A 23,236-nucleotide genomic window follows, 5' to 3' on the forward strand; every position below is an offset into this window, starting at 1 on the left:
ATAGATAGTTTTATTGAACTATCATTAACATGTAAAAACTAAAAACATTAGCGTTGATACTTCGCCTGTAATTTGTCTCATAAAAATGTTATAAATAAATAGGCATGGGGTAAAAGTAACCCGGGTTAACTACGGATATAGTCGGTGTTAGGGTTAAGTGAGCTTAAAAATTGAGCTTTTATGATAAGATTTTATATAGTGGAATATCCACTTAACATGCTCAAAGTGCTTTACAAGGAGTCCCTGACCAACAGCAACATGTAACGAGACATGACTGACGCCTGTTAGGCGATATTACATTTTTTTTTTGGGACAGAGACAATGCTGTTAATGGCTGGGTACTCATTGTACACCTGAGTATGGTGAGAGAATGTGAGTAAAGAGCCTTTACCAAGGACTCAACTATGTGCTGAGTAAAGCTCGAACCCAGGACCTTCCGATCCGAAAGCGAGTGTCATACCACAAGACCACATAATCACACAAGAATGTTTTGAGGTGTTTATATTTTTCATTGGACATATTTTGGGCAGTTTGGATGGGGGGGGGGGATAGTTGATAATAATAATTAACAGCATTTAAGACCCGCCCTGAGTGGCACATAGTTGAGTCCTCATCGTACTCGGGTATAAAATGAGTACCTGGCTGGTAACATCGTTGTCTCTGATAGAGAAGATTGTAATGTCGCATAACAGGCGCCATGTCCCATCCTACATGTTAAGTGTTGGTGTTGGCTCGGAACCCCTTGTAAAGCATTTTGAGCATGTTAAGTGGATATTGCGCTATATTAAAGCTTAATTTTTAATAAAATTATTTTTTAAAGATACTTTTTTTTTTCATTGAGAATTTAATATACTTTTACTTTTCTGTTGTTTTTCTTTTTTTTTCTGATTTCAGGTAATGACGAAGACGATTCCGATTCCGATAGTGATTCTAGTGACAGCAATGAAGCGTCAAGCAGTCGGAGAGTAAAGAAAACTCCCTTAGATTCTGATGACGATGATGACGAAGAGAGTGAGGTGCCAGTTTACCTTTGGAAACCATTACAGACCACAGACAAACTTGGGGCATGGGAAACACACACTAAGGTATTACTAAAACAATCGTTTCTATGTTACATGTTTGTGTTGAGAATGTTGGCTATTTAGTTTAAATGCTGACCAACTAACTTCGCGGCATTTGTGTGTTTTGAACCTGTGACCTCAAGAAGTCGGGGAGAAGAGGTTCTCGATAAACTAGAATTTGAAGCGACTTTTTTTTTGGGGTCGTCAATAGCTCATACAGTAGAGTCACGATCTCCCCAGCCAGATGGAGTTGTCGTACCAGTAAGGTCGCGTGTTCGAGCCCCCATCACCGCCGCAAAGTTTTTATTCTCTGTTGTCTTCTGGCACTTTCCTACTCACTTCATTTTTTGTTATTACTAAAACAGTGCTGCCAACCTTAGGTAAAAGAGATTCGTATTTTAACTCATTTTCATTCACCATACACTTTTTACTGAAGATCTTACACATTCTTCAATTTCTATAATTTAATTAGTTTTTTTTTTCAAGTCATAGTGCATGGGCCAGTGGGCGAAACCCTCCCCCCCCGCAGCTGTTTCGAGTAATGACTGTCTCATGTTAGAGTCATTTGTGTGCAAGCTGTATGGCAAAACCTCATGCACAAGTGTCAACAAAGTGAGGTATGACATAGTTCGCCAGCGTTTCAAAGGAAAGAAAGGTACCATCTCATGCAGTGGTGGAATTGATCTGTGTCAGATGCCTCCTTGTAGTCAAGTATTGTCACTGCACATATCAAGAGCCAACATTCAAACTCTCATTTGGAGGAATGCAGTGTGCCAGAATCCTAGCATTCCAAAACCAGAGGATAACGTTTGGCAGAGAAATTCTGCAACTGAATTGGAAGTACAGTGGTTCAAAGATGCTTTCATTCCAGATGAGTTGCAGGAAATTGTGTATGAAGAAAGCTGCACCAGTACTGACGAAGATACATATGCCGAGGATGGTAGTGATAGCTTTGACAGTGATTTCCTTGACGACACTTCAGAGGACGAAGAGGATTTTGCTACTGATGATGAGGATATGTAATAAATTGGTGAGCAGTGCAAACTGTTAAGGAGTAAAGCATGTTTGCAAAACACATAAGGATATTGTTTTTATGTACTTACTGCATCTTGAATCAAGAATCCCTTTTGAGTATCAATTATTCTTCATAATATAACATGCGATTTCGTTCAAAAGTCTTCGGTAATGATGCTTCACTTGGGTTGTGAACAAATTAGTCTTTATTCATGATATATCTATTATTTTTACCACACCTTCAACTTACTTTTAAATGTGACAACTGGACATCAATACCATGTTTAAAAAGAATGAAAATTATGATGAATTTGGCATCCCACAAAGTGGAGAAAAATTTAAGGGTTGCGTACACTTTTAGTTTTTCCTGTGACGGAGAAATATGAAGGTTGTTGTTGAGGCTTGGGCCATAGCTTTCTTCAGTGCTACATTTTTAATGAACATGCTGTTTTTGGCCATATTTAAAATAATTTTTGTGTAAAACACTGAAATAGCCCATAAGTTTAGATATGACACTTCATGAGATTACTGACAAATTGTTTCAACTTTCTGTGAATCTATATAATATTTACAAATTGAAAGCTTGTGCACATAGTTTGATAGTATATTCAATTTCCTTCAGTTTGATACCCAATTTGCATATATTTGAATTAATATTGTAGTCTCCAGAGCCTTTGAAAGAAATGTTGTCTCTATTTTGCAAGGGGACACAACTCACTTTTTTCAAAGGGCCATAACTCTCTTAAATGACACTTATTTTTACGGTAACAGTGGAATTTGTATGGCCAATAAGTTCTATTATTTGAAAAACATAGTGGCATAAACTCCCAAAGGGGGGGGGAGGGGGGGTCCCAGTGGCCTAAGCACTAATACACTCTTTTTTGATTTGTTGTCTGGCCCTGTGGATTATGCTGGGAGTTCAATAAAATATTATCTGGCTGGGTCATATCTGATTTGTACATTGATTCTGGAAGTCGATACTATTTATATTGTCGATGAAGAGTAAGTTTATTCATTAATGAATCTAAATATCGATTATAATATTGTTAGTATGATCTTGTTGCCCATCATCAGCATTAAAGTTTGTTGTAGTTTTCAGTATTGTACGCATTTTATCAAAATCTTACTACTCATTTTGGCTCTCCATTTTACACATTTACACGGGCAGTACTGATATAACAATAACAGATCCCCAGGCGAAGATGAGATTCCCGCTGAATTGCTGAAATGCGGTACCCTCTCCCTGGATTTGAGCATTGCAAACATAATGAACAAAACATTCTCAACACACAAAGACTGGGACATAAACAGCGGTGTCCTAATTACAATACAAAAACCAGGAAAAACGAAAGGACCCGTAAACAACCTACGCCCAATAACATTACTGAATACCATAAGAAAAACACTGTCAACTATTGTCCTCAACAGAATTAGACCAAAAATAGAAAAATATCTATCACATAGCCAAAGCGGGTTTCGCCAAGACCGAAGCACATCGGACGTTGTATGGACACATAAATGGTTGGCAGCAAAGGCACTCAAAGAAAATATATCCATAACAAAAACCGGAATCGATATGTCCGCAGCCTTTGATACGATCGACAGAGGAAAACTTTTGGAGATATGAACAGACATAGTAGACGAAGACGAGCTCCGAATAATCCGATTTCTCCTCAGCAACACAAAGATACAACCAAGGATATACGGGGCCACAAAACAGACGCAGTTCGAAAGTAACATCGGGACCCCCCAAGGAGATAGTCTGAGCCCGATTCTGTTCACAATATACTTAGAACACGCTCTGAAAGAAGTTTGAAAAGTCATTCCAAAACCAACGACTCATATTGAGAATGCAATCCCTAGAGAAATCGCCTATGCAGATGATGTAGATTTTATTGGATCAACACCAGCAAATATAGACATCATACAAAATACCCTCATGAAATATAACCTCCAAGTCAATGCCAATAAAACCGAATTTACAACAATATCGAGGAACAAAGAGGAATGGAAAAGAACAAAGAAAGTCGGCTCACTAATTGGAGACACCGAGGATGTACAAAGAAGAAAACAGCTATCAAACGCCGCACTCAGTAAACTCACCAATGTATGGATTAGAGGTGACAAAATAAAGAGAAAAACCAAACTGAAACTGTACCGTGCTCTTGTAAAACCGGTACTTCTGTATAACTGCAGCACTTGGGCGTTGACAAAATCCGAAGAAGAACATCTGGATGCCTTCCATCGCACACAGCTAAGAAGGGTACTGGACATCAAATACCCAAAAAAGATCTCAAATGAATCACTCTATAAGATCACAAAAGAAAGACCAATCTCCCTTGACATTTTACAACGATGGCAACTTTTCGGTCACATACTACGCAGGGACAAAAACATACCAGCTAACCAAGCCATGTCGGGATATTTCCAAAAACACGGGAACCTTTTCAGAGGAAGACCAATTACAACACTCCCTGTGATCCTAAACAAAAACCTCACAACACTTGGACAAAGCATTAGTCTCATAACGGCAGGGGACCTTGAAAATCTGAGAACCCTAGCGGAGGACCGGCAATATTGGAGACACCTCACACAGGAAATACTGGAAACAGCCAAGGCGACCCGATCTTTCGGTCGAGACGCGAAAGGCATCTAAGTCAAGTCAAGTCAAGTACTGATAAAAGATTTTGTTAGGAATTTTCTACTTAAAAGAAGTCGAATGCTGTTTATGTGAACTTTTTTGGGACGTTTTTCTTTCTTGTATTTTTCTTTTTTGCTTTGTCTGGCACCTTTCATACCCACTATTTTTTTAGACCTTTACTTCATATATTGTGTGTAATTTGTTGTGTGGAAACAAGTTTTAGACCTGACTGTTAAAAACATTTTTAAAAAAATGTTTGTTCTTAAAGGGAATTTGATCAAAATTTATAAATTTAAATATGAATGTTAAAAACATCTTTTTTTATTTTTTGTTCTTACATGGAATTGGATCAAATTTGATAAATATGAATGTTAAAAACATCTTTTTTTTGGTTGTTCTTAAAGGGAATTGGATGAAAATTGATAAATACGAATGTTAAAAACATTTTCTTTTGGGTTGTTGTTACAGGGAATTGGATCAAAATTAATAAATATGAATGTTAAAAACAATCTTTTTTAATTTTTTGTTTTTACAGGGAATTTGATCAAAATTGATAAATATGAATCTTAAAAACATCTTTTTTGTTTGTTGTTCTTACCGGGAATAGGATCGAAATTGATAAATATGAATGTTAAAAACATCTTTTTTTTTGGTTGTTCTTACAGGGAATTGGATCGAAATTGATAAATATGAATGTTAAAAACATCTTTTTTTTTGGTTGTTCTTACAGGGAATTGGATCGAAATTGATAAATATGAATGTTAAAAACATCTTTTTTTTGGTTGTCTTACAGGGAATTGGATAAAAATTGAAAATATGAATGTTAAAAACATCTTTTTTTTTGGTTGTCTTACAGGGAATTGGATAAAAATTGAAAATATGAATGTTAAAAACATCTTTTTTTTTGGTTGTTCTTACAGGGAATTGGATCAAAATTGATGGAAAAGATGGGTTATATCCACGGACAAGGTCTAGGCCGTCACGGAGACGGAAGGGCTGAGCCAGTACCTATACTTCTGTTGCCACCAGGTGGGGTACATTGGTCTTTTGTTTATACAAACACACACACATTTTCACCTATATTATTATGACAATCTAATATATTTATATATTTCGTGTTTACAGGCCAAAGGCCGAAACATCGTTTGTTTTGTGTTGTTCCCTTATTTATGAGTCACATTTACTCCCTTTCTCTTCCTCTCCATTTTATTAACTCATTTATTGAGGCACCTCTAGTTTTTGATTTTTTGTTTGTTTTATTTTCTTGGGTTTAGAATGATTGTCATGCTTCCATGCTGTTCCAGGACAAGGCCCATTTGAGAGTTAAATGTTATCCATACCTACCATTCTGCTTTTGGTGGAATCATTCCAAATTTTCACTTTCCCTTTCTGCCATTCCGTCATTGTCTAAAATTCCGACTTTCCAAAATAAAAAATATTATTGATAAGAGAGGTAGGGAAAGGAGAGAGAAGGTTTAGGATCATTGTAGTTGTTATTGATTGTTACTGTCATTAATTTTTAGGACCACAACATTGTTATCGTCGCGGGTGGTTGGATGGGAGCATCACCCTTGAATTATATACCTATGATGTTCGCATGGGTGTACGATCCGATAGTGATGTCGTTTCTTCTTCTCTTTACTAGCCTATCCTGCTTCTTTGGTTTGTGATTGTATTTTTGACAGGGGATATTTTTTTTTTCTGTAAATCTTCTGCCTATTTGTTCTTGGTTATTTATAATTTATTTTATGATATCTTTAGGTTATGATTTAGATTTACATTTGTACTATTTTTGTTAGATTGCTTGTTTTTTTGTTTCAGCGGTCTCTCATATAACCTCAATTGTGTTGGAAGAGACCTAATTATAGTCGTGTTGACATCATTTCTTATTTTCATTATGTTTGTCATAATTATGATGATAATGATATTAATAATAATAATAATAATAATAATAATAATAATAATAATAATAATAATAATAATAATAATAATAATAATAATAATAAGTGTTAGTTGTTGCTGTTGGCTAGGGAACCCTTGTAAAGCGCTTTGAGCATGCTTAGTGGATATTGCGCAACATAAATGCTCTTTCATTTATATTTTAGTGGACCTTACCTTACCTTACGGGAGTTCCGTCTCCCTACAGACTTTGAATGTCATGTAACGCCTTTCTTCACGCTCAAGGATCATTACCGAGCAGTCGATTATCTTTTTGCCAGTTGTTGCCTCCACAATTCCTATCCAGGACTTCCTTGAGTTGCCCTGTGCCCTTCTGCCAGCTACTTTTCCTTTTAGTGGACACTGCCATATATAAATGCTCTGGTTTTTTTTTTCTGTCTTGCTAGGGAAATCCTTGGACAAGATAATGGAACTGAAGGAGATGTCGGGCAATGCCGATTTGTTCAACGCCATGAAGAAGCTGGAAAAGCGACAGAAGATGCTGGAGAAGAAGGAAGCGCTGAAGGAAAACCAAAAGAAGAAGGGACCGACAAACTGGGGTGTGTTTGGATTCTTGAATCAACACCTGGGAAAGGGCAAAGGTCAGTTTGATTTTTAAAGAAAATTCTCTTTATCCTTTTGTTTCTGTGGTTCAAACTCTGCCCATTGTTGCAGTAAAAACATAAGAAAAAAGAGAATCATCCCAAAAATGTGAGCCACCATACGACACTTGCATTAGGACTGAAAGGTCATGGGTTCGAGTCCTGTTCTGAGCAGCATATAGTTCAGTCCTTGGAAAAATCTCTTAACTCACATTTTCTCACTATACTCAGGTGTAAAATGAATACCTGGCCATTAACAGCATCGTCTATATCATGATCTGTCCTACATGTGAATCATTGCTGTTGGCTAGGGACACCTTGTAAAGTGCTTTGAGCATGTTTAGTGGGTAATGCGCTATATAAAAACTCAAGTTTGTTAAAAAAAATATCTAAATCCTTCTTATCACTCACTCACTCACCCACTCACTCACTCACCCACTCACTCACTCACTCACTCACTCACTCACTCACTCACTCACTCACTCACTCACTCACACTCAATCACTCACTCACTCACCAACTCAATCACTCACTCACTCACTTGCTCACTCACTCACTCACTCACTCACTCACTACTCATTCACTCACTCACTCACTCACTCACTCACTCACTCACTCAAACTTCTCCAGGGCTTCCTGGCACTTGAGGCGATGCAAAGGATCTCCACCTGGTCCTGTCAGCTGCTATTTTTGGGGCCACCAGGAGGGACAGACCTCTCTGCTTTAGGTCAACCCTCTCCATGGTACATCTCCAAGTCTCCTTATCACCACTTCTATGACGTACTTTGACTTATGCCTCTTGGCTCCTGGCGAAGCATAGGGCCTCAACTTTTCCATCTTCTTCTGTCCTTGGCACAGACTTTTGCCTCACTCCAGGTAAACTTGGAGACACACGAATCTTGGTGAAGTCTTCTCCTGCAAGTCTGTTTTGGACGACCCCGTTTCCTCTTGCCCTGCGGGTTCTATTCAAGAACTATGCTTGGTTATATTACAGGGCTCTATCACCGCTTCCATGCAATTCCAGTTCTAGGCCTATTTGGAATTTTAATGTTATCGATACCCTTCGCTTTTGACGAAATCATTCCATATTTTCACAATTAAAAAATGAGCTTAAAAGCTTTCACATAGCGCAATATCCACTAAACATGATCAAAGCGCTTTACAAGCGGTCCTTGGCCAACAGCAACATTTAATATTTAGGACAGGACATGTCTCCTGTTAGGTGACATTACAATTTCTTTCGAACGAGACAACATTGTTAACGGCCAGGTACTCATTTTACACTTGAGTACGGTGAGATGATGTGAGTAAAGAGCCTTTTCCAAGGACTCAACTATGCACCGAGCAAGGCTTGAACCCAGGACCTTCCGATCGGAAAGCGAGTGTCATACCAGAAGACCACATGCTACACGATTCCTTTCTGCCATTCCGCCATTGTCTACAATTCAGACTTCCCAAAATAAGTGTTATTGATAAGAGAGTTGGGGAAGGGAGAGAGAAGGTGGAAAAAACATATTTTTAACCATTGCCAAAAAGGAGGTGTAAGTAGGAAAATCAATTGCCCTCCCCTTTCTATTGCCATCACATGATATAGTGTTGACAGATGTGTCAGAATACAGCCTTTATTATGTGTTTGGTGACAAAGTTTGTAGTAATTTTGATGGATTGGTGACAAATTACAATTTTTCGTCTCAAATTCCTATTTTCTGTCTCAAATTCCCATTTTCTGTCTCAATTCCCATTTTCTGTCTCAATTCCTATTTTATGTCTCAAATTCCTATTTTCTGTCTCAAATTTCTATTTTCTGATATTCTGATTCCACTTTTGGAATATGAAAGGTGGCAATTTCTCAACAAAAAAAAAAACAACAAAACAAAACAACAAAACAAAACAAACACAGAAAACCAACAAAAATACAAACAAAACAAAACAAAACAAAAAAAAAACCCAGAAAAAAACAAAAGCAAAAAACAAACAAACAAAAAACAAACAAATCAAAAATAGAAAATAAAACAACCACAAACCAAACGGTTAAACAAACAAATAAATAGATAGATAAATTTTAAAAAACCAGCAATCCAAACCCGAAAGGAAAATATAACAAAACAAAACAAAACAAAACAGCATAACAATGACAACTACCCCCCCCCCCCCCCCCCCCCTAAAACAATAACACCTCTTCAACCCACCCCAAAATACATAACAAAACAAAGCAAAGCAAACAAACAAACAAATTAATGCTATTCTAGCTATGTGAAAAAAAAAAAAAGCTTCTCGAGAAAGGAAGAAGAAAATCTTAACACCGATGTTAATTTGTTCCAGCTTGTCTATGTTTGATAGTTTCTCATGTGCGGCAATGTGATCTTGTGGTATGACACTCGCTTTCGGATTGGAAGGTCCTGGGTTCGAGCCTCGCTCGGCGCATAGTTGAGTCCTTGGAGAAGGCTCTTTACTGACATTCTCTCACCATACTCAGGTGTAAAATTAGTACCTGGCCGTTAACAACGTTGTCTCTGTCCGAAAAAAATAATTGTAATATCGCCTAACAGGCGTCATGTCCCGTCCTACATGTTAAATGTTGCTGTTGGCCAGGGACACCTTGTAAAGCGCTTTGAGCATGTTTAGTGAAATTGCGCTATATAAAAGCTCAATATATTATTCTGTTGATAAAGGAGACACCCATAAGTATAGGGAATGAGAATAGCGGGACGCGAGGACGAGAGACACATGCGGACAACCAACATGACGTTCTCTCTCTAATAACTTTTCCGCCGGTGACGTCACAGACTTTTGGTGAAGTCCAATCAGGGGACGCTACTCTTCCGCTAATCTCATTCCCTATTGAAATGTAAGCTTAATTTTTATTAAATGAAGACAAGCGCTGTGGACATTTTGGGGTTCAACAAAACACGATGAATGATACACTGACGACAAATGATATATGTGTGAATTACGTAGTTATCGCATATCTCTCATTTGTCCTTAGTGTTACATTCATCGTGTTTTGTTGATAAAGGGGAAACCTGAAACGTCCACGATATCTGTCTTTGTTTAATAAATTGAATCTTACATTTCAATACTTATCGTTATTTTTTCCTCCAAGCTTCAAGCAGCAACATTTTCATAAAAGAAGACACCAGAAACTTAACACGTGGGACGACCAGACTTGACACCTGTTTAGCCCTTTTATCAACTCTCTTTGACGGGGGTCAACGGTAAGGCCAGAGGGAGAGGGATATATATATATATATATATATATATATATATATATATATATATATAGAGAGAGAGAGAGAGAGAGAGAGATAGAGAAGAGAGATAAGTAGTGGGGAAAAGATAGATAGATAGATAGATAGAGAGAGAGAGCGAGAGAGAGAGAGAGAGAGAGAGAGAGAGAGAGAGAGAGAGAGAGAGAGAGAGAGAGAGAGAGAGAGAGAGAGGGGGGGGGGAGGTTACCATAGTGTTTTAATAAACAGGGAAAAAAATTCTCTCCTTTGACCACCTGGCCATTGTAGTTGAGTTGATACGCCCATTAAAACACGACACTTGATTGTAATCTTTAAGTCTTAAAGTCCCATAGCCTTCGCGTTTTTTAGGGGTCGTAAATTTGTCGTCTTTTGTTACACATTATTATAGACCTGTACAATACCCGTACCTGTCTCCAGAGTATGTAGTGTTTGTGACATTTTGATAATAATAATAATAATAATAATAATAATAATAATAATAATAATAATAATAATAATAATAATAATAATAATAATAATAAGAGTAGTAGTAGTAGTCGTAGTAGTAGTAGTAGTAGTAGTAGTAGTAGTAGTAGTAGTAGTAGTAGTAGTAGTAGTAGTAGTAGTATAGTGGTAGTATTAGTAGTAGTAGTAGTAGTGGTAGTAGTAGTAGTAGTAGTATAGTAGTAGTAGTAGTAGTAGTAGTAGTAGTAGTAGTAGTAGTAGTAGTAGTAGTAGTAGTAGTAGTAGTAGTAGTAGTAGTAGTAGTAGTAGTAGTAGTAGTAGTAGTAGAAAAATATCGACTACACCCGGGATCGATCTCGGTCCCTTTGCGTGTGAAGCGAGTGCTCTACCAACTGATATATCGTGACCCCCCCCCCCCCCCCCCCCCCCCCCTGTCCTTTCTACTGAATTGAATTAAGTGCTATGGAAACCTCTCCTATTTCAAAAGAAGCAATATAATATTTTAAAGTTTATTACAGACACCTCACAGCGGGATTTCAAAGTGGGAGGGCTTAGGAGAGATTTGTGTGTGTGTGTGTGTGTGTGTGTGTGTGTGTGTGTGTGTGTGTGTGTGTGTGTGTGTCGGATTCTAAAAACAAAACAAAACAAAACAAAAGACTTTTTAAAAAATTGGGCAGGAAAACTCACCCTTCAAACATAAAACTAAAATTCCCTTTATTTATCCCGAAGGGGAAATTTGTGTTTAGGGTTCATTCCCAAGGGAAGAGTGGAATAACCCAGGCGTACATTGAGCTAGGCAGGGCGAGGTGACTTGCTATATACATCATTAAAAATAATTACTCTTATCATATTATCAACAACATTTAAAAGATGGGATTTCGGAATTATTAAAAGAATGTAAAATAGGGTAAATACGTTCTATGAAGTGGCATTACAACAATAATGTAATTAAACCTGTGGTATATTCTTATGAAGATTGCTTATCCATTCTTTTTCAATTTTAGGTTATTCATTTTTTTTTAAACCCGAAAAAAACCCAAGCTCAATAATGCGTTTTTGTTGTTCTTTTGTTTCCGAGTTTCTGGCAGTTGTGTGTGGTATATACTTATTAATTCTTGAAAGAAAAGCCCTTAATCATTTTAATTATATATGTAAATTCTCTTTATTCATACCGCAGGGGAAATTTGTCTTTAGGGTTAATTCCAAGAGAAGACTGTTGTCATTGAAGGCAAATGGCGCTGTTTTTAATTGTGTCATTGTTTGAAAGAGAGAGAGAAGCCCGTTAATTTTGAATGTAATGCCGTGTGCTTTGGTTTATATCGCTATGAAATGATGTGGAGTGGACATTTGGAATAGAATTATGTTTATGTACTCTCTACTATTTCAAGGGAAACATTATAATATTTACACGTTTACAACGGATATTTCACAGCGGGATTTCAAAGTGGAAGGGCCCAGGAGAGATTTGTGGGGTCCATGATGATTGGGGGTCCCGATAGATCAGTTGGTAGAGCACTCGCTTCACTCTGGGTGGGGTTCCTGGCCTCCCATAGTGGACAGAGAGGTACATACCGTGTCTTCTATCCCCCTATATCTGTTTTCCAACTTGTTTTCTGTCTTTGTCTTGGAATGAGATTACTTGGTTTTGTCCTGGCCCTGGTCGTGGATGGGAGGGAAACAGTCAAATGCATAATTATTGTTTTGGGAGATGATATTTTTTTCCTTGTAAATCATCTGTTATGTATTACTATATTTGTTTATTTGAATGTATAATGTAAGCATTTGAGTGTATTCCTCTTTGTTTGGATTTTGTGTTTGCGTCCGGATGAGACTTATAGGTGCGACTATGTGGTCTAGTGGTTTGACACTCGCTTTCGGATCGGAAGGTCCTGGGTTCGAGCCTCGCGCTCGGCGCATAGTTGAGTCCTTGGAAAATGCTCTTTACTCACATACTCTCACCGTACTCAGGTGTAAAATGAGTACCTGGCCGTTAACAGCATTGTCTCTGTCCGAAAAATTGTAATATCGCCTAACAGGCGTTATGTCCCGTCCTACATGTTAAATGTTGCTGTTGACCAGGGACCCCTTGTAAAGCGCTTTGAGCACGTTTAGTGGATATTGCGCTATATAATAGTTCAATTTAAAAAAAAATCTCAAACTAAGTACATTGGTGGTCTGCTCTTAGAATCTACATCTGATCCCTATTTGTCTCCAGTTCCCCCTTTGTCTTACTTTCTCTTGGGTTCTTTAATTGTTATTCTAGAACTTTTTTACTATCCCATTTTCTTCCTTTTTACTGGCGCTGATATGACCTAAATGTGTTGCAAGCGCGGTAAAATCCGTAAAAACAAAAACAAAAACAAAAACAACGCTTCACTCGCAAAGGGTCCGAGATCGATCGATCGATCCAGAGTGCAGTTGAGATTTTCTTTTCTTTTCTGACCCCCCGCCCCCCCCCCCCCCTCTTGTCTACCCAGCAGTGAATGGGTAGCTGGGTCCGTTAGATCTGGCGGAAAGTACTTTGCGTCCTATCCAAAATGGTTAGCAAGCACTTGCTATTGTTCGTTTCACGCTAAAGACACCGGAATAAACTCTGGTCCCATGGGCCCAATCGCAATTATCTACTATTTCAGAGGAAAAATAATATTTTAAAGTTTTCTACAGACATTTCACAGCGGGATTTCAAAGTGGGAGGGCCTAGGAGAGATTTGTGGGGTCTATGCTGAATTGTTTGAAAGCCAGCCCTTTAATCAATTTGATTGTAATGCCGTATGCTTTGTTTTTATCACTATGAAATCATGTGGAATGGAAATTTGGGATAGAATTATGTGTATGTTGTGGGGGGGGGGGGGGGGGCGCAGTTTTTCCGGATAGCTCATTTGGTAGAGCACTCACTTCATACGCAGAGGAACCGAGATCGATCCCGGGTGCAGTCAAGATTTTAAACCTCCCCAACAGTGATTGGGTAGCTGGATCTGTTAGATCTGTCAGAAAGTACTTTGCGATAGACTATAGCGTCCTATCCAAAGGGTATTGTCCGTTTTACGCTATAGAAACAGGGATAATCTCCGGCTCCGTGGGCCTAATGGCTCTGAAGGACTACTTTTTAAAAAAATGCTTAATTGTTTGAAAGAGAAGCCCGTAACCCACTCAACCCTAACACCGACTATATCCGTAGTTTACCCGGGGTTACTTATAAAAAAAAACAAACAAAAAAACTTGAGCTTTTATATAGCGCAATATCCACTAAACGTGCTCAAAGCGCTTTACAAGGGGTCCCTGGCCAATAGCAACACATAACATTAGGGTTGGGCAAATATGCACTTTTTCTCAGTTTTTCAAAATTTTCCTGTGTTTTCTATGGCCAAATTTAGTGTAGATTATGAATCTGGTGAGTTTTTTTGCAAAAAAATTTTTTTTAGGTTGGTTCAGAGCATTTTTTCAAAATGGCCGCCATTTTCAAGGTCGAAAGTAGAAAAAGGTCTATAACAGAAAAAGTATTAGGGTTAGAAACTTGATTTTTGTGGCAAACTATATGTTTTTGGGGTCAAGAAAACCAAATATCACATTATTTTTATAAATTGCACGCTACAATATTGGTTTAGAGCCATTCCACTGGCTGAAAGAGAAAAAAAATGACTATATTTAAAAAAAAAAAACTTGAATTCTCCAAGAACTGCATGAAGTCAGAAAGTTTGAGACACATAACTTATGTAATTAAAACATACATCCAATATAAATTCACTCTAACAAAAAAATAACAATTGAACAGAAGGAAAACAAGCTTTAGTTTTATTTAATTGAAACTGTTTCTTTGGGATTTAACATTTACAACCAACTAATGCATTAAACGTTCATCAGATTATTTTTTAGAGAACAGAATTCAGCAATGACTCAACATCTTCATTTACTTCATTTACTGGTGCAATTGCATTTCTTATGGATGTACACAGTTCATTTTTTGTGAATTTTTGCATTATGTACTTTCCATTTTGTTTTACACGCCTCATCTGGCGAATATGTGGACTAGTAGTGAGCCGCAAATATCCAATCTCCAAGATCAGTTGGGTGTTATTCAATTGCTCAAGAAGTTCAATGCAGCCAGGGGTGATTGGTCCACCATGTTTTTTGCACTGCTCAAGAGTATTCAAAGTTTTCCTAGTTTTTTTCTAACTTCAATTTTTCTTTCTTAATGAGGGCAATTTTTTGGTTGCCTTTACTGTTTCTACAAAGTCTTTTTCAAGTTTTCGAACTTCAGAAGTCTGTTTAGAACATCTGGCCCAATACCACTCTTGTCTTTTTCCATGTTCAGGCAAATCTTTGAATGAGGAGTCTATTAGAAGTCCATTTGTCACAACAATGTTCTTCTTTGAATGAGTTTGTACTGACGTGCTTCCTCCTGCGACTTTCACCCTGTGGTCAAATTTGGAAAATTCTGACTCGCATCCTAAATTTGTCAGTGGTGCACTTCCCAACTTGATGGTATCAACATTGCTGTTCTCCTCGTTTCTAAAATAAGGAACCGTATTGATTTGTCTCTCCACAGATTCAATCACTTCTCCTAAACATGCAGCTTCTAACTTCTCTATACCATTTGGGCTTGTTTCTTCAATTGTACACTTTTAAGAGAAAGAGTTTCTGATCAAAGAAGGTCTTTGCAGATGACCAACTTCTCTTTACATTCTTTTGACCCTTTTTGTCAATGCCTAGAAACTCCATTAAGGGAAATATAATGAGCTCTCCAACTTTCACATATATTCTGGCACATACAGTGAACCATTCGTTTTGTATAAATGTGGCCACGGCTAGAACAAGCTTGTTGCTGTTGACATCTACGACAGCCTCAAAAAAGTCTTTAATGTAGTCATGGTGGCTGATAAAAATCTTTGCAAGTTCAGCAATACGACCAAACCTGTTATTAACAAAGCCTTTGAATGTGTTAGAAAGTTCAATCTTATTAGATTCTAGCCATAACTTGTATTCATTGTACAGTGAGACAGTATGTGAGGCGTGACTTGGAGAGAGCAATTTTGCAATCGCAATTAACCCAAGCGTGTGTATGGAAGAACCAGGTGATTTGAAAATCTCCTCACCAGCAGAGAGTTGCAGGATTTTTTGGATGCCTACCATTTGCTCTGTGTTTTTGAAAACCTTATCTATTGCATTGTCTATACACAAATTATATGAGCACAGCATTTCAGTCTTTTCTCATCATCCACACCTAAGTTTTCCAAAAGAACATCCAAATCAGAACCTCTGTCTGACATCCAAAAATCTATATGGCTCTTCCTCCACAGAACAATCAGCTAAATTGGAAAGACACTTTAACTTATGATTATAGGCAGCCGCTCCATCATCCCCAGTATGACTAAGATTTTCAATATACCCAGTTGTGAGAGTTTTTTTGGGTTGACAATTACCTTTCATGGTTATATGGTCTGTTTTAATGTCATATGTTTTATGACCAGCTGCCTTTGTTGTGTCATCAAGTCCCACAGTAACAACAGATTCTTCATTGTTCAAAAGTTATTGAGCTACATACTTGAGACTCATATAGGATGCATCTTCTAGGTATCTCATTATTGTTCTTCGACTTGGTAGAGTGAAAGCAAGATCTTTCTTACACTTTCGCTTCTTTTTCTCATTCTGATCCCTCTCACCCCCCTCCTGCTGCTCCTCCTCTTCACTTGATGAGTAAGTTTCATCATCTTTATCATTTTCGGTACATTCATCTTCATGCTTATTTTCTGGCATTTCCCAATCCTGATGAAATACAATGTTAGCAACATTCACCATTATTTTGCAAACTTCCATTGTTGAACATGTGCTCTCACTTTGACACTGAACAAGACATCGTATCACACTTTCATTTAATGCTTTAAAGGTGTTTCTTATTTTAACCTTCGGAAATGTTATGGAAGAATCTTGGGAATTTTTTTCTCTATTCATACTCATATGTTCAAAGGTATGTTTTGATGAGGATGCGTTTACTTTTGTTGGGTCTGTAAAGAGTCTTCTCTTTGAATGAAGATTAAGGTTCCCAGAGTCAATACTCTCACCTATCACTGAATTTAGTAACTCATTTCTATTTATTTCTTTCTGTTCATTCTCATCTTCACACTGTTTGAAGCGTTTCTTTTGAACTGAGTCCTCTCTGGACTGCTTTCTCTTTTCATTCTCTCCCAGTCTTTGGGTACAGTGTTGGTACACATTAACTTATAACTCCCAAAACAGTTATCTTGGTGAAAATCAATATCTTCTTGTGTCATCTTTACTCCAAAGTCTTCTTCCATTTGCTTTGGAAAGATGCATCATTACATCGTATGTCATATGCATTTTTTGTTAGTGAATCTCTGAAGTTTTCAGCATTTTCACACCATTTCTCAGTCTTGATCTTCTTTGAATTTTCATATTTTCTTAAGGCGTTAAATTTTTCATAATCTTTCTGGATTCTTTGTGCAACTGCAGGCTCTTTCATAGGGTAGACATTCTTTGTAATCCAGTCTCTTCTTAACTCATTTGCTACTATTTTACTGGCATCAGCACGCCTGTATGATTTGATACCTTTGGTAGTTTTGCATAATGCCAACATTCGACCAATAACAATATGGCCAGCGGGTAAGCTTGCAGTTGGTGTGAACTCATAAAGTTCTTTAAATGTTTTTCCAAACAAATCCTTTTTTGCTTCATTTCTTGTAGTTACGGCACTCATCTTGATGGCTGATTTTCATTCATCTGAAAGTCAACAAGACATTGTTTACACATTTTGAAATGTAATTTTGAGTAATTAGAGTTGCTTCCCTTGAGTGATTTAAAAAATGGACTGAGTAATATAAATGGAACAAATGTTATTCTGTAACAAATTTGAAGTAGACAATCAAGATGACGATGGGTGACCTTGACTTGACCTTTGATCCTATTCTTTTCCCCTTTTTTCTTCGAAAAGACAGAAATTGCTCATTTTAAAGACCCAAATCACTCATTTTCTATTTTATGTCACCCGAATCGTATTCTCCTTTCAAAAACAGGTTAAGACATGTGTCACACTTGTACATTTGGTTAAGGGGAAAAAAATTTATTTAAGAAATTGTTAAAAACGGCGGCCATCTTGGAAATTATGATGAGTCAATAAAAACTGAAATTTTGAACCGATTTTAATTTTGTTTTTTGTTTTCTGTGTTTGGCTTCACCTGTTCTTTACATTTAGCATAAAAAGCGTCTTTTAAAGGCATTATCTAAAAAAAAAATCAAAATTGGCCTAAAAAATCGGCCATTTTGCAAAAAAATGCTCTGAACCAACCTAAAGAATCATTTTTTTCAAAAAATTTTTCCAGATTCCTATTCTACACACTATTTGGCCATAGAAATCACTGGAATTGAAATTTCGACCCAGATTTGCCCAACCCTAATAACATGTAGGACGAGACATGACGCCTGTCAGGCGATATTACAAATTTTTGGGACAGAGACAACGCTGTTAACGGCCAGGTACTCATTTTACACCTGAGTACGGTGAGAGAATGTGAGTAAAGAGCCTTCTCCAAGGACTCAACTATGCGCCGAGCGAGGCTCGAACCCAGGATCTTCCGATCCGAAAGCGAGTGTCATACCACAATTAATACCACATAGCCGCACATAATTCTATGTCAAATCTCTATTACTTATACCCCATGCCTATTTATTTCATTTATCAAAGCTAATGTTATTAATGTTTACATGTTAATGGTACTTGAATAGAAATATCACTGCACACGGTCACTTTTAATATATCTTTTCCAATTTTGAACAGTAGCAAAACTCTCTAGGATTGAGTGAGTTAATCATTTTGAATGTCGTATGCTTTGGTTGATATCGCTATGAAATGATGTGGGCTGGAAATTTGGCATAGAATTATGTGTGTCTGTGGAATGGTTTAGTCACTCTTCAATGAATATTTAATATTTAGGCAGCTTGGTTGGAGAAGAATAATAGTTGATTTTTAAAATCACTCGATTTGCAAACGGCTTTTATTTATTTATTTTAAAAAAAAAGCTTTTGGTTAAAGGCGTTAAAAGCATTGAGCTGAGAATTCTGAAACCTGAGGATTATAACAAAAACAAACAAAACAAAACCAAAAAATAAAATTAAAGCAACCAAAAGAAAAAAAAAGCAAAACAAAAACAAAAACAAGCAACCCCTCCCCCCCCCCCCCCCAAAAAAAAAAAAGAAAAAAAGATCCAATTAAAAAATACAAACCCCCCCCCCCCCCCAAACAAAACAAAAAAAAACCCCCAAAAAACAAAAACAAAACAAAAAAAAACTAAACAAAACAAATAAACCAAAAAATAAAAAATAATAAACAACATAAATGAAAGCAACCATAAGAAAAAAACAAACAAACAACAAAAACACAAACAACCCCCCCCTCCCAAAAACTATGTGTAGTCTTGAACGTTTATGGTCTGGTCAATACAGTTTAGTGAGAATTACTCATAAAAATGCATGGCACGAAAAAAGACTTGAGTGACGTCAACTTCGTTCTATCTGTAGGCGTGGCTATTTTTGAAATAAGAGTCCTTGCTATTCTCGGCCTTTTAATGACTGTAAACGCCGCACCGAATGACACGGGGTGACAAGGGTAGCCATTCTATTTTTAGATTCTATTTATGTTATATTTAGTATGCATTTTATTATAATTATTTTTATACTTTATTATTATTATTATTATTATTATTATTATTATTATTATTATTATTATTATTATTATTACTATTATTATTATTATTATTACTACTACTACTACTACTACTACTACTACTACTACTACTACTACTACTACTACTACTACTACTACTACTACTACTATTATTATTATTATTATTATTATTATTATTATCATTATGTATTTATTTATTATTATTATTTTGATTATGATCATGACTATTATTATTATTATTATTATTATATTATTATTATTATTATTATTATTATTATTATTATTATTATTATTATTATTATTATTATTATTATTATTATTATTATGATGATGATGAGATGATGATGGTTGTTGTTGTTCTTGTTGTTGTTATTATTCTTTTTAAAATACGCCCATCCACCCGGCATACCTAGATACCGTCACCAAGGTATTCAGTGAAAGACTATAGGTAATCCATAAAAAAAAACGCCTGAATCACTCTAAAGGGAGCAATTAAGTGGATTGATAGTCTTGCCCAAGGGGAAAAAACTCGGAAGTTGTTGAAGTGGGGCTTGAACCAGAGATCTTCCGGGTGACAGTGCAATGCCTTAACCACTCGGCCACTTCGCCCCTCCCCAATGTATTATACGATTATTACTTATATAATTTATACAACTATATTTTCTGGCTCCCATGTCCATCCCGGGGTGATTGGGTAGCTGGGTCTGTTAGTTAGTTAGATCTGGCGACTAGCGTCCTACCTTAAGGGTAGCAAGCAATTGTTATCGCCCATTTCACGTTGTTGAAACCGGGATAAACTCCACTAAATATGCTCAATGAGCTTTACAAGGGTGGGGGAGGGGGGTCCCTAGCCAACAGTAACACGGAAAATGTAGAACGTGACATGACTCCTTTAAGGCCTATTACAATTTTATTTCCGACAGTCGCAGCGCTGTTATCCACCAGCTACTCATTTAACACCTGAGTTCGTTGAGAGATTGTAAGTAACGAGCTTTTTTTCCTTGGACTCAACTATGCGTCTCTCAGACCGAGACTCAAACCCTGGACCTTCCTATCCCAAGGCGAGTGTCATACCACAAGACCACACAGCCAATCAATACCTCTGCGTGACTTTGGCAGCAGCTTCTAACGGTGCTCATACTACTATGTTATGACGATCCACCCAATCTGCAAATTCTTTCCCGCACTCGTGCACAGTCGCAAACCCGGCCTGAAGCTTCGTCACAACACACCGTTCAATTAATGCTCTGCGGTTTCGGGTCTTTGCTGCGCGCATTTGAAATGAGTTTTTAAAAAAAATCTTTCTTTTTGTGTACACCATAAGTTGTCTTCGAAACACAACCGAATAAAGAAACAATAAACAAGATTCACGAATGTTGATATGTTTTACAAATAAGCTTTATTCATGCATAGCAAATGGCATCGTATTCTTGGTTTTTTTCTTTCTTTTTTTTTGTTTGTAATTTTTTTTCTTCATATTGTATTATTCCGTAATATGGGGTTACCCGGGCCACAAAGCAGGGTATACTTGGGCCATCGGAGGTTACTTGGGCCACCTGAGATTACTTGGGCCACCAAAGCAGGTGTTATTTGGGCCACAAAGCAGGGGCTACTTGAACCACCAGAGGTTACTTGGGCCACAAAGCAGGGGTTACATGGGCCACCACGGGTTACTTTGGCCACCGGGGTTACTTGAATCACCAGGGGTTACTTTGGTCACCAAGGGTTATTTTGGCTATCGTGGGTTACTTGGACTAATATGAGTTTCTTGGGTTACCTGTGGCTACATAGGCCATCAGGGAACACTTGGACTTGGACCACGCGAGGATTCTTGGGCCACCGCGGGTTATTGGGCCACCAGGCAGGGGATACTTGGGACTTTTTACCTGAAAAAGATTAGTGCACCCAAGTACTTTTTATTTTTCTCTTAAATATATTATAAAGAGTGAAAGCATTACTAAATATTGTTAGATTTTGAAAAAAAAATATTTTTTTTTGGTGCACTAATATTTTTCAAGAAAATGGCCCAAGTAACCCCTGGAGGCCCGAGTAACCCCGGGTGGCCCTAGCAGCTCCGGTGGCCTGAGTAACATCTGGTGGCTTAATTAAAACCTTTGGACCCCTAGTAACTCCTGATAGTTCAAGTAACCCTTGGTGGCCCAAGTAACTCTTGATGGCCCAACTAACCCAGGATGGCATCAGTAACCCCTTAGAACCTCTATTAACCCTTATGGCCCAAGTAATCCTTGATGGCCCAAGTAATCCTTGATGGCCCAAATAACCCTTGATGGCCCAAGGAACCCCTGATAACATAATTAACCCCATATTACCGTAAGATATTGGTTTAAGGCAAATGGGAAAATGGATGTGGTAGCACAATGATGATGATGATAATGATGATGATGATGATGATGATGATGATGATGATAATCATAGCAATAGTGTGTGAACAAGAAAGCATCGATCAAGAACATAGCTACCTTAAGTACATGCCTATCAGAGGGATCAACTGTCCCTCTAGTTTTTGAACGTGTTAGTGTGTGTGTGTGTGTTTGTGTGTGTTTGTTTGTGTGTGTGTGTGTGTGTGTGTGGATTGGGAAGCAGAAGTCGGGTCGTCACACATCTCTGTCTTTCGGTTCCAAGCTAACTGGAAGTGTGTAACTAGTCCTCTGCAGGAGGACTAAATAATGAATAAGTGATATAGTGAATCATAGTGTGGCATGACTGTTTTAGTAGCAGGAAGTATAGGCAGATTTAGGCAGATTCTTATGATTGCGGGGCGAAAAAGAGCGAAGATTGATGATGTTTGTTGGCGACCAGCGTATTTAGGCTAGAAAATAAGATGCCATCACTCTGAAACCAGATGAGCAGTTGCACAACGTATGTATCCAGTCCTTCGGAGGACTGGTTTCACACTGCCATGGAGATTGGAACACGTATGTTGACGTCACACTTTTGACGTTCCCTACTGAACTCGAGCTTCAACTCCGATACGAAAGCGAGTGTCATACCACAAGACCACAAATAGTTTTGCACTGTAAGCCATGCACCCAAGACTGAAATTCAGAGACGCGAAACTTCTCGAGTGGCAATAGGGTTATAATAGCAGATATATATATATATATATATATATATATATATATATATATATATATATATATATATATATATATATATTGTGTGTGTGTGTGTGTGTGTGTGTTGTGTGCCTGGCCGAGTTAATTCGATAAACATCCTCTCGCGCGCTCATTATGTCTATTTGTGATACATCTGAAATTTTGCTCAGGTTTTCGGAGCCTCTTTATTCAGTTGGGTGATTACTTCCCACATGGTTTTATGTATTTTTACGATTAAAATGGTGGAAGATGTGTATTTTACTTAAACACACGCCATGAATTTGATGCTATGCGTTTAGGTTAAATACTCACCACATGCATCAGTCAGATATAACCAATACACGAAACTATGTTTTGCTTTTAACGTTTATAGCCTGATTGATAGAAATTAGTGATGACTAATTGACTGTTTAAAACAATAACAAAGAGTTGAGTGACGTCAACTTCGTTCTTCCTATTCTCGAATGCAATATTTAT

The 23,236-nt window shown here is 37.4% G+C and overlaps 1 protein-coding gene across 2 annotated transcripts in view; it reads left to right on the plus strand.

Annotated features, from left to right (window-relative positions):
• The window catches only part of LOC144980187 (zinc finger CCCH-type with G patch domain-containing protein-like), a 107,474-nt gene that overhangs the window by 22,109 nt on the left and 62,129 nt on the right, over window positions 1-23,236 (plus strand). For both annotated transcript variants that reach the window (XM_078927760.1, XM_078927761.1), the window contains exons 9-11: window positions 895-1,085; window positions 5,637-5,745; window positions 7,062-7,256. In XM_078927760.1, coding sequence (XP_078783886.1) covers window positions 895-1,085; window positions 5,637-5,745; window positions 7,062-7,256 — 495 coding nt within the window. The remainder of the gene's footprint in view (window positions 1-894; window positions 1,086-5,636; window positions 5,746-7,061; window positions 7,257-23,236) is intronic.

Source organism: Berghia stephanieae, chromosome 9, assembly GCF_034508935.2.
Source record: "Berghia stephanieae isolate SIO BIC M18660-M18661 chromosome 9, UCSD_Bste_1.3, whole genome shotgun sequence".
In the NCBI taxonomy this organism is placed as follows: domain Eukaryota; kingdom Metazoa; phylum Mollusca; class Gastropoda; order Nudibranchia; family Aeolidiidae; genus Berghia; species Berghia stephanieae.